Source organism: Rhinoderma darwinii, chromosome 5 (assembly GCF_050947455.1).
Source record: "Rhinoderma darwinii isolate aRhiDar2 chromosome 5, aRhiDar2.hap1, whole genome shotgun sequence".
In the NCBI taxonomy this organism is placed as follows: domain Eukaryota; kingdom Metazoa; phylum Chordata; class Amphibia; order Anura; family Rhinodermatidae; genus Rhinoderma; species Rhinoderma darwinii.
The window spans coordinates 154,953,754-154,966,827 of NC_134691.1; the positions used below are offsets into that span (position 1 = coordinate 154,953,754).

Consider the following 13,074-nt stretch of genomic DNA (forward strand, 5'->3'; position numbering starts at 1 on the left):
TACATGGGGCTGTGTGTGGCCTCTTTAATTTATTTTTATGTTAATTACATTATAGAACTATATCGCTTGTAAAATGTAGAAATGCTCTTAAGCTCGAGTTACATTAAAAAAAATTGTGAAAAAAAATTACACCTCATTGATTGGTAGAGAAAGCAAACATGGCGAGGGAGAAGGAGATGTCGGGAAATAAGTTGGGGGGGGGGGGGGGGCAATCTCAATCTTTGCCCCGGGTGCAGGAGAACCTAGCTACGCCTCCGATGTCACGTCTCAATCCTGCTCCTTGTTAGGCTATGTTCACATTTGCATCAGAGGCTCCATTGCATGCAAAAAAAGTTAGAACTGGATTAGGCCACAGATTTAAAACTCACCATTCACATTAGCACAGTCCTTCCGTAGAAATTCCAAAGCATGTGGGTGATCATGTTCAACTGACTGAGACACATCAATTATATATACCTGTCCACTGTGGTATCTGAAAATACATTATATTAGGACAAGTTTAAAAAAACAAACCATCCAGAGCTCAATTTCTTACCATAACATATGTAATGAACACAGGTGTTGCACACAATACCATGTAAATTATGGTACTTCAAGATTTGAATAAAAACAGCGAGAATGATACTAGTTATACTTCATTAAACTGGTCATACACTTAGATCCTGCCACTCAATTACAAGGTCAAGATAGACTAAGGATCCAATGCTCTAAATAGTTACACAATCAATTCAGAATAGATTTTCTACACCCAATGCAATATTCCAAAAAGGACTTCGGATGATCAAATTTGAGCACTGTAGCCTATACAGCCTATTTTAATACCGAGAAAACATATGCCAAATAATGGATAGCAGTCAGCTTTCATCTCAACTGTCAAATTGCTTTATAATGATACATTTCTTTTAGACAAAATAAAATAAAACATTTCTAACTGCAGATAAGATTACATTCAATAAGGCTCTGTTCGCATAACGTTCGAGCACTGCATTCAGCTTTTACACCGCTAAAGCTCCAGGCGCTGACGCAAAACTTATCTATAGGCCCCATTAACCCAGTGCATGCCAAAGGAGTGTTCTTTTGGCATATGTGGTGCCGATATACTCTATTTTTTTCTGTATAGAATAGTGTAATAACAGACAACACTTATCTACACAAAGGAATACAGTAACAAATGTGGTAGAAGTGTTTTTTCACTATGGGAGCCTATTTATAACTAGCCATTGTGTGCCTATACAGTCGCAGACTTTTGTAGAAAGGGAAACGTTAGGAAATCCTCCTGACGTATACCTTTCACAGAAGGCTCAAACACTATCTAAACAGAGCATTATATTCATGTTACACTTTATTAAAATTAATAGTTAAATGTCATTAAAGAGGCTCTGTCACCACACTATAAGTGGCCTATATTGTACATGATATGATCGGCGCTGTAATGTAGATTACAGCAGTCTTTTTTATTTAGAAAAACGATCATTTTTAACGGGAGTTATGACCTATTTTAGCTTTATGCTAATGCATTTCTCAATGGACAACTGGGCGTGTTTTACTATATGGCCAAGTGGGCGTTGTGGAGAGAAGTGTATGACGCTGAACAATCAGCGTTATACACTTCTCCCCATTCATTTATACAGCACTAGCGCTATAGCTATATCGCTATGTGCTGCCACATAAACACACTATAACATTACTGCAGTATCATAACAATGAATATACATTACCTCCTGCTAGGACGTGATGTGTATTCAGAATCCTGTCACTTCTGTAGCGTCTGAGATTTACAGCAAGGCAAGTGTAATCTCGCAAGATTACGATGTAACCTGTCATTTCAAACGAGCTTACGCTTGCCTTGCTGTAAATCTCACAGAGATGCTACAGAAGTGACAGAATTCTGAATATACATTACCTCCAGCCAGGACGGGATGCGTATTCAGAATCCTGACCACTTCTGTAGCGTCTGTGTGAGACTACAGCACAGCACAGCGAGATCTCGCTGTAAATTACAGTTTACATCGTAATCTCGTCAGACTACACCTGCTGTGCTGTAAATCACGGAGAAGTGGTCAGAAGTTTGAATACACATCACGTCCTGGCTATATTTATTGTCACGACACTGCAGTAATGTTATAGTGTGTTTATGTGGCAGCACATAGCGATATAGCTATATCCCTAGTGCTGTGTAAATGAATGGACAGAAGTGTATGACACTGATTGGTCACTGATTGGTCAGCGTCATATACTTCTCTCCACAACGCCCACTTGGCCATATAGTAAAACACACCCAGTTGTCCATTGAGAAAGTCATTAGCATAAAGCGAATATAGGTCATAACTCCGTAAAAAATGATCGTTTTTCTAAATAAAAAACACTGCTGTAATCTACATTACAGCGCCGATCGCATCATGTACAGTATAGGCCTCTTATAATGTGGTGACAGAGTCTCTTTAAAGGGAATGTGTTGCCAGAAAAACATGTTTTTTTTAAAAAAATTAAACATTTAGTGTGTGGGTGATTAAACATTGTTCAAATTTTTTTTATTTTTTTGCACGAGTCCAGGAAATATTATAAATTATTTCTAATTTATAATACTACCCATTTTTGGTCACTAGATGGAGCTGTTCCCAAAATTGCAGCATTGCAACATTGGGTTAAAAGCCCTCGCTCTAGTGAGCTCTCAGCATTCCCCCCTCCTTTATCCTGGCTAGTGCCGGGATAAACGAGGGGTTTGAAAGGTTTAACCTCCTACACTGTGTGTCGCCATTTTTTGAGGTAACCCACAGTGTAGTAGGTTTACATACAGTAGTAAACACACACAAACACTAACATACATTGAAATCTCTTACCTGCTCCTGCCGCCGCGGCTCCCTCCGGCCCGTCCGCTCCCTTTGCTGCCGCTGTTCCATGTGCACAAGTCCGGAAGCCGCGACCGGAAGTAGTAATATTACTGTCCGGCCGCGACTTCCGGTCCACAGGAAAATGGCGCCGGACGGCGCCAATTTCGAATAGGACTGTGTGGGAGCGGCGCATGCGCAGTTCCCACACAGACGCCGTACACGGCAGTCAATGGGACGGGAGCCGTTCGCAGTCCCTATGGGACTGTGGCTGCCGTATTCCATGTCTGTGTGTGTCGTTAATCGACACACACAGAAATGGAACAAAAAATGGCAGCCCCCATAGGGAAGAAAAAGTGTAAAACTAAGAAACAGTAAAACACAAACACACAAATGAAAATAAACGTTTATATTAAGGCACTAACATCTTTAACATATAAAAAAATTATTTGTGATGACACTGTTCCTTTAAGCAATTTTAAAGCAAAGCCATTCCATGTAGGGATGCACGATGCATCGAAATTTTGATACTGTTTTGATACTGTGCATCCCCAAACGGTTCGATACCGTTATTTCATGTATTTCTATACGGAGCTGTGCGGCCGAACAACTCAGTATTGTAACACATGAATGTATGAGAGCGGAGCTGTGGCTGTGTAATACAGTCATTGTCCCGCTCCGGAGTCCTGGCATGAGGTGATGCGGCCAGCGCTGTACTAATGAGCCGTGGCACTGAAGACAGAACATGGCGGGCACACTACAAAACACCCCCATGTTCTGTCCTCAGTGCCTGAACCGCCGCTCATTAGTGCAGCGCCGGCCGCATCACCTCAGGCTGACCGCACGCGCACTTACTGTCAGGAGCGGGGAAATGGCAGTATTACACAGCCGCAGCCCCGCTCTATAACGGCGGAGATCAGAGAAACCTCATCTCCACCGCTATTCTCCTGAACGCAGCATTCAAGAGGAAGTGAGAAGGGGGGATGAAGTATCGGTATCGAAGTCCAAATTGTGGTATCGTGACATCCCTATTTCCATAACAAGCTTACTTCAGGATGGGGGCATCTACACTATCATGAGCATTTGGACCAATGAAATTTTCCTCCTAGGTGTAAAAAAAAACAAAAACACAAAAAAACCCTCTTATAAACAGGGAACAGTTTCTCAGATGTCAAGGCCGACTCTGGGCTCCGCCAAATAGCATAGCGATCTTCCAAAGGGGGAGGGCACATCAAGTCAGCCTCTATATTGGTATTCTGGGAGCCCCTTTAGGGAGTGCAACTACACCCTGTAGTTTACCACTGTTCGGGTAAATTCAGACGCGGCAGTATGTTTTACATGCGGAATTTGTCACAGATTGGACATTTGTAAAACAACCTGGTGAGTCAAACATTTCATAACGTAGATTTTTTTTTTTAAATCCGATCACAAATTATCGCCGTAATAATCATAAAGCAAAGTTTTTTACTTACAGGATGTTAAATTCACTGAGATCTGCATGTACTAGTCTAGCATTCTGGTACATTTCTCTCATGTAATGCATAATGTCCAAATAAATCTCCCGAGCCTTAGAATCTGATAACTGGACATTCTTCAACAATGGGGCAGGCCTTGCAAAGGAAAAAATAAAAATCATGAGAATAGTTAAGATAATATTAATGGAACACAAGCAATGCACATACAGTGGATATAAAAGTCTACACACCCCTGTTAAAATGCCAGGCTTTTGTCATGTTAAAAAATCTGTACAACATGAATAATTTCAGAACTTTTTCCATCTTTATTGTGACCCATAATCTGTAAAATTCCATAGAAATACAAACAAATCATTTAGAGGGGAAAAATAAAAATAACAAAACTACAATAATGTTCTTGTGAACACCCTCTTATAGTTCAGATGTGGTTGTGTTCAGAATTTGCCAATCACATTTAAACTCATGTTAAATAGTAGTCGGTACACAGCTGCCATTATTTAAAGTGTTTCTGAGGAACCCCTTATAAAAGTTCAGCTGTTCTATTAGGACTTTCCTGATGTTTTCTTCGTTGCATATGACAGCAAAAGCCAGGATCCGTAAAGAACTTACAACACATCAAAGGGATCGGATTGTTGAAAGGCATCAGTCAGGAGAAGGGTACCAAAGAATTTCCAAGGCATTAGAGATATACCATGGAACACAGTCATCAAGAAGTAGATTACATTTGGCACAACAGTGACATTACCAAGAACTGGACGTCCCTCAAAACTTGTTGAAAAGACCAGACGAAAATTGGTCCGGGAGGCTATCAATAGGCCTACAGCAACATTAAAGGAGCTGAAGGACTCTCTGGCAGGTACTGGTTGTGTAGTGCATGGGACAACAATCTCCCATAATATTCAAATGTCTGGGCTGTGGGGCAGGGTGGCAAGACTGAAGCCTTTTCTAACAAAGAAAAACATCCAAGCCTGACTATGTTTTACAAAGACCTACATAAAGTCTGCCAAAAGCATGTGGGAAAATGTGTTATGGTCTGATGAGACCAAGGTTTAACTTTTTGGCCATAATTCCAAAAAGTATGTTTGGCGCAAAGCAAACACTGCACATGACCAAAATAACACCATACCCACAGTGAAGAATGGTGGAGGCAGCATTATGCTTTGGGGCTGATTTTCTGCAGCTGGAACTGGGGCTTTAGTGAAGGTGGAGGCATGGCCGGCCTTCGCTATGTGCGACACGTGCGGTCGCACAGGGCGCCGGCCGCCATGCTGTAAGGGGGGGCGCCAGCGGTTGAATTTCTCCCACTCTGTTGCTACTGCTCGGGGCGCCAGGTGTCACTCACTGACCTCACTACTGGCTTCCCCGCGCCGCTCCCCCTCCTCGTCTTACGTCCTGAGTGATGATCGGGCGTGATGACATCACTCAGGACGCAAGACAGGGACGAGACTATCTTGCCATGCGTTCCTGGTCTGGCCATTTCCCCAGGGCTCCTCTCCAGCAGCGTCAGCGGGCACAGTAAGAAGCCCAGCGGGTCAGTCAGACTGTGGGCTTTGGTTGTATGGGGGCATTGATGGGGGTCTAAAAATGGCAAATGGACAGAGGATTCAGTGCCACCTTGGTGCACATTTGCCACTTATTGCCCTTTTAATGTCCTGTTCAGTGCCCCTTCGATGCCCATTTGCCATTTATTGTTCTTCTGTGAGAGGGTGCTAAAGGGGCAGTAAATGGCAAATATGCATCAAGGGGGAACTGAACATAAGGACACTAAAGGGGAAATAAGTGGAAAATGGGCACCAAGGTGGCACTGAACAACACGGTTAATAAATGGCAGATGGGCACATTGTTCAGTTGCAACATAGTGCACATTTACCATTAGTTGCCTTTTTAAACCCTGTGCACATTACGTTAAAGGGGTTAAAAAGAAATTCTGTTGAAGCAGTAGAGGAGAAGTTAAAATAAAAAAGAACTTATACTTACCTTTATCCTCCCAAACGTTCCTGCGCTGGGGGCTCCAGTCACCTCTGTTCACTGTTTGTATAAAGAGCAGCTGCGATGTACGGTCGAGAACAGAGGTGACGGGAGCCCCCAACGCAGGAACGTCTGGGAAGAGAGAGGTAAGTATGGGCTGCTTTCTTATTTTAACCCTTTCAGGACAGACATTTTTTGCTTTTTCATTTACGTTTTTCACTACCCGCCTTCCTAGAGCCATAACTTTCCTTTAATTTTTCCGTCAATAGGGTGGTGGTTATTTTTTGCGGCATGAGTTGTAGTTTCTATTGGCACCATTTAAAGTACCATATAATGTACTGTGAGACTGAAAAAAAAAAATTTGTGTGCTGAAATTAGAAAAAAAAAACCTGAATCCTCCATAGTTTTTGGGGTTTCGATTTTACGGCTTTCATCGTGTGGTAAAAATGACAACTTAAAGAGGCTCTGTCACCACATTATAAGTGGCCTATTTTGTACATAATGTGATTGGCGCTGTAATGTAGATTACAGCAGTGTTTTTTATTTAGAAAAACTATCATTTTTGTCGGAGTTATGACCTATATTAGCTTTATGCTAATGACTTTCTAAATGGACAACTGCTTTTTGATGAGGTGGGCGTTGTGGAGAGAAGTGTATGACGCTTACTAATTAGTGTCATACACTTCTCCCCATTTATTTACACAGCACATAGTGTCCTTACTAGATCACTATGTGCAGCCACATACACACACATTAACGTTACTCAAGTGTCCTGACAGCGAATATACAATACCTCCAGCCAGGACGGGATGTCTATTCAGAATCCTGACACTTCGCTAATGTTTGTGTGAGATTTACAGCAAGGCAAGCGTAATCTCGTTTTAAATGACAGTTTACAGCGTAATCTCGTGAGATTATGCTTGCTGTGCTGCAATCTCACACAAACGTTAGCGAAGTGTCAGGATTCTGAATAGACATCACGTGCTGGCTGGAGGTAATGTATATTCACTGTCAGGACACTTGAGTAACGTTAATGTGTGTGTATGTGGCTGCACATAGTGATCTAGTAAGAACACTATGTGCTGTGTAAATGAATTGGGAGAAGTGTATGACGCTGATTGGTCAGAGTCATACACTTTTCTCCACAACGCCCACTTGGTCAAAAAAGTAAAACACACCCAGTTGTCCATTAAGAAAGTCATTAGCATAAAGCTAATATAGGTCATAACTTGGTGAAAATATAGTTTTTCTAAATAAAAAACACACTGCTGTGATCTACATTACAGTGCCGATCACATTATCTACACGATAGGCCACTTATAATGTGGTGACAGAGCCTCTTTAACTTTATTCTGCGGCTCAATACGATTACGGTGATATAAAATATATAAAAAAACCTATAGAAATTTGCTTACTTTTACAAAGAAAACAATTCGTTAATTCGCTGCGTAAATACTGAGCGGAAAAATCTGACCTGTGGTGCAGAGTTTTATTCTGCAGCATGTCAATTGTATTTGCGTAAATGCACCTTATTTGTTGCGGGTTTTCTCCATTGTATTCAATGGGGAGGTAAATTCCGCAACAAATAGCAGTTGTTGCGTTTTTTTGCGGCAGGTTCCCAGCGATCCTGCCGCAAAAAACACCACTCAGAAAACAAACAATATATTATACTTACCTAGGAATCTGTTTTAACCTCCTGGGATGACGCTTCATCTCATGTGACCTCCGCTGCAGCCAATCACAGGCTGTAGCGGCGGTCACATGGATGAAACGTCATCCCAGGAGGCCGGCCTGGATGATATCAGAGGGCCGGCCTCCTGGGATGACGCTTCATCCCATGTGACCGCTGCTGCAGCAGTCTCCTGGGATGAGAGGTCATCCCAGGAGGCCGGTGTGCAAGCAGGCTGCCTAAGTGCTGCAGTTTTCCGCAGGAGACATTCCAGACGAGACACTGCCCCGCAGTTTGGTGTGGTTTTTCACCCCAAGTTCCCTGCGGCGCACAGGGCAGATACGCTGCGTTCTTTTATGAAGCCTATCCTCCCCGTGTGAACTCAGCCTAAGGCATAAGTTACACGAGCGTTGCGCAACTCGGACGTGAAAAACTGCAGTTTTTCTTGCACGAGGTGCATCCGTGCTCGGCACTGCGAGACACGGTCTCGCATCCCCCAAAGAGGAGTCTATGGAGGGATGTGTGAAGCCTGAAAATATAGGACATGTCCCATTTTCTCACGACCACTTCACACGGTCCGTTGAAACAACGGCTGTGTGAACAGCCACATTGAATTACAAAAGGTCCATGGGATGGCCGATGTTTCTACGGCCGTCACACGGACGTTTAACACCATAGTGTAAATAAGGCCTAAAGGTAATTTCACATTACATCCTGCCCATCCGTGTAATGTATGCACCGGGAAAGCTCCCAGAACGTATGGTAAACATACACCTGATGGAGGTTAGAAAAGCCTCAGTTTGGGTGGGACTGCGCTATTTTATGTAGTGTAGTCCAGTAAAAAAAAAAAAATCTCCGTATTTTGAGACGTTTTTTATTTTGTGCGTGCACATACCCTTAAAAACACTAGTGTTTTTGTAAAGTTCTTTTTAAACTACAGGCACTTTTGACACATATTCATCGAGTTTTTTGCACGCCTTCGGCATGTTTTTTTGCTGCTCAATCAGAGCTCCCGTTGACTAGAATGATTAGGTGCAATTTTGGCACATTTTCAGCTCGTTTTACGTGCAAAATAATTAACCTGACGCTTTTTTTACGTGACACATTTTTAAAGAAAACGCGTTGTATGCACTAACGGCGCGCTATAACATTGATGTCAATGGGACGCTTAAAGAGGCTCTGTCACCAGATTATAAGTGCCCTATCTCCTACATAATCTGATCGGCGCTGTAATGTAGATAACAACAGTGGTTTTTATTTTGAAAAACTATCATTTTTGAGCAATTTTGGATTTAGTTTCTCAATAGACAACTGGGCGTGTTTTTACTTTTGACCAAGTGGGTGTTGTAAAGAAGTGTATGAGACTGACCAATCAGCGTCATACACTTCTCATTGTTCCAGCACAGCTTCTTTCACTGCACAATCATACTGTGCTGTGGATCATGCTGGGCTGGAACAATGAGAAGTGTATGAGGCTGATTGGTCAGTCTCATACACTTCTTTACAACACCCACTTGGTCAAAAGTAAAAACACGCCCAGTTGTCTATTGAGAAACTAAATATAAAATTGCTCATAACTTGCTCAAAAATTATCGTTTTTTTAAATAAAAACCACTGCTGTTATCTACATTCCAGCGCCGATCAGATTATGTAGGAGATAGGGCACTTATAATCTGGTGACAGAGCCTCTTTAAACCAAGCATTTTTGACGCGTTTTTTTAGGCGTGACAAATGCACAAACAAAAGCACCAAATGCAGACAATACATAATGATAAATGGAGTGGGGTGTACCAAAGAGCAATTCCGCACAGGGCACCCTGTAGCCTAAGGCCGGCCCTGAGTGGAGGGAATTATGAACAGTTCCAAATATCAGTCAATATTGGCACAAAACCTGCAGGCCTCTGCTAAAAAGCAGAAGATGAAGAGGAATTTCACCTTCCAGCACGACAACGACCCAAAGCATACCACCAAATCATCAAAAGAATGGCTTCACCAGAAGAAGATCAAAATTTTGGAATGGCCAAGCCAGAGCCCAGACCCGAATCCCATTGAAAGTCTGTGGGGTGACCTGAAGAGGATTGTACACAGGAGACGCCCTCCAAATCTGACACTTTTGGAGCGCTTTTGCAAGGAAGAGTGGGCTACAATTGCCAAGTGAAGATGTGCCATGCTGATAGACTTCTACCCAAAAAGACTGAATGCGGTCATAAAGTCAAAGGGTAATTCAACAAAGTATTAGATTAAGGTGTGCATATTAATGCAACCACATTATTTTTGTTCTTTATTTTAATTTTTTCACCCTAAAAGATTTCAGTTTGCTTTTCAACACAATTGTACAGATTGTAGGTGACATTAAAGAGAACCTTTCACCTCCCCATACATGTGCAGCATGTAATGGGCAGGGCTGCACAAACCTTGGGGCACTTTACATTTTTTTCCGTTATTTAGATATCGGTGCCATCATATTTGGCGTCCGATATTTAAATAACCCCCTGAACGGTCAATAGGGCGTGTAATGGCAAGGGGGCGTGTTACTATGGCTGTGACACTATTCAATCAGATATGGACAGTGTTACAGCAAGAGCGAAGATAAAGGAGAGTGTGTGCGCAAGCGCACACTCACTCATCAGCTGTCAAGATCAGTCTTATGCGCGCTCATCTCTTCTGAGAGATCAGTCTTGTACTGTGTCTGCCGAACTGGCAAGGGGGCATGTCTCTGCTACGGACAGTGCAAGCGCTCCCCAGCTCTTACACTGTCCGTAGCAGTGACACGCCCCCTCGCCAGTTCAGCAGAAGACTGACCTTGAAAGCTGGAGAGTGTGCGTGCGCACGAGCACGCACGCACGCACGCTCTCTCTCTCTCTCCTCGCTCTTGCTGTAACACTGTCCATATCTGATTGGACAGTCATAGCCATAGTAACACGCCCCCTTGCCAGTACACTCCCCTTTGACAGTTCAGGGGGTTATTTAAATATCGGGCGCCAAATAGAACGGCACCGATATCTAAATAAGGGAGGAAAAAAAAACTTAAAGTGCCCCAGGGTTTGTGCAGACCTGCCCATTACATGCTGCACACTTATGGGGAGGTGAAAGGTTCTCTTTAAGGCTATGTTCACACGGGGTATTTTGCCGAGTTTTTTGACGCGGAAACCGCGTCGCAGAAACGGCCCGAGAACGCCTCCCATTGATTTCAATGGGAGGCGTCGGCGTCTTTTTCCCGCGAGCAGTAAAACTGCCTCGCGGGAAAAAGAAGCGACATGCCCTATCTTCGGGCGCTTCCGCCTCGGACCTCCCATTGACTTCAATGGGAGGCAGGAGAAAGCGTATATCTCGCTGTTTCATGCCCGCGGCGCTCAATGGCCGCGGGCGAAAAACGGCGCGATAATTGCCGCGAAAATCGGCGTGCAGGGAGAGGAATATCTGCCTCAAAGTTCCAAACGGAATTTTGAGGCAGATATTCCTCCCCCAAAATACTCCGTGTGAACATAGCCTTAAGGTGGAAACCCTTCTGAAATTATTCATCTTGGACTGATTTTGTAACATGACAAAAACCTGGCATTTTAACAGGGGTGTGTAGACTTTTTATATCCACTGTATGTTTATACATCTACTGAACACAGTCATAAAATCAACTGTATACAAAAATACAACTGAAATCCAAAATATCTGTAGAAACCCTTACATTGACGCATAAGAAACAGCAGCTCCATATTACATGAACACAATACTATTAAGAAATGTCTGCCCCAAATTTTATGAAATATCTTAGAACATTTTAAGCCATTTTTCAACACTTTCCCAAAAAATGTTCTACTCTCTTCTTACTTAAACCCCGAATTTATGTTTTCTAAACCAGAGAACTGCAAATCCTAACTACAGATCTAGCATAACATAAGAACATATCTGAAGAAAAAAAAACTACTCACATATCATTTTTTCCAATAAATCCCATAACAAGAACATGACTTCTCAGCATAATTGGCTCTGGACAGGGTATTCCTGCAGTGTTCAGTCTTAAAAAATAAGATTTAAAAATAAATAAAAAGTTAGAACATGTTTAACCCCTTAATGACCAAGCTACTAAACATGCTTTTTCCATCATCTTATACAAAGTTATAACTTTTTTATTTTTGCGTCGACATAGCTGTATAAGGTCTTGTTTTTTGCAGGACAAGTTGCATTTTTTAATAGCACCATTTTGGGGTACATATAATATATTGATTAACTTTTATTAACTTTAAAAAAAATCCAAGCAATTTTGGCACTCTTTTTTGTGTCCTTAATTTACGCCGTTTACCGTGTTGTATAAATAACATAACTTTATTCAGCAGGTCGTTACGATTGCGAAGATACCAAATTGATAAAGTTTTATGTTTTATTACTTTTACACAGTAAAAACACTGTTTTTTCATAATGATTTATTTTTGTGTCTCCATATTTTAAGAGTCATAACTTTTTTGTTTTTCCGCCGATGCAGTTGTATGAGAGCTTTTTGTTTTGCGGGACGACTTGTAGTTTTCATTGGCACCATTTTGGAGTAGATGCGACTTTTTAATCACATTTTTTTTGAAGGCAGGATGAACAGAAAACAGGAATTCTGGCAGTTTTTTATTTTATTATTTATGGCTTTCACCGAGCAAGTTAAATAACGCAACAGCTTTATAGTTGGGGTCGTTACGGATGCTGCGATACCAAATATGGTATTTATATAATATATTTTGTTTTTTAATAATAAAGCATTTTTGTAAGGAGTTTTTATTTATTTACTTTATTAAAACTATGCGGTCATTTGATAGTTTTTATAATACACTGCAATACTTCTGTATTGCAATGTATTCTCGCCGGTCAGTGTAAAACTGACAGGCATCTGTTAAGCCATGCTTCTGGCAAGGCCTAACTGGCATTAACTAGAGGCAGACCTGGGTCCTTTGTTAGGCCCCAGGATGCCATAAAAACCATCGGCACACTGCGACCTTTCAAATCGACCTAGATGCAGCTTTTGCTATTGAGCGCCGCATCTAAGGGGTTAAACGGGCAGATTTCGATGCGCCTGCTAGAGCAGCGCTGCTCCAAGCCCTCAGCTACTTCCGGTAGCTGAGAACACAGAGCTTTTAATGCTCCCGGCAGCGCTACT

General features: G+C 42.1%; 1 protein-coding gene across 2 annotated transcripts in view; it reads right to left on the reverse strand.

Annotated features, from left to right (window-relative positions):
- The window catches only part of RIOK1 (RIO kinase 1), a 76,479-nt gene that overhangs the window by 38,729 nt on the left and 24,676 nt on the right, over positions 1-13,074 (reverse strand). For both annotated transcript variants that reach the window (XM_075826665.1, XM_075826666.1), the window contains exons 9-11: positions 11,867-11,953; positions 4,301-4,438; positions 369-472 (exon numbers count right to left, since the gene is read on the reverse strand). In XM_075826665.1, the coding sequence (XP_075682780.1) occupies positions 369-472; positions 4,301-4,438; positions 11,867-11,953 (329 nt within the window). The remainder of the gene's footprint in view (positions 1-368; positions 473-4,300; positions 4,439-11,866; positions 11,954-13,074) is intronic.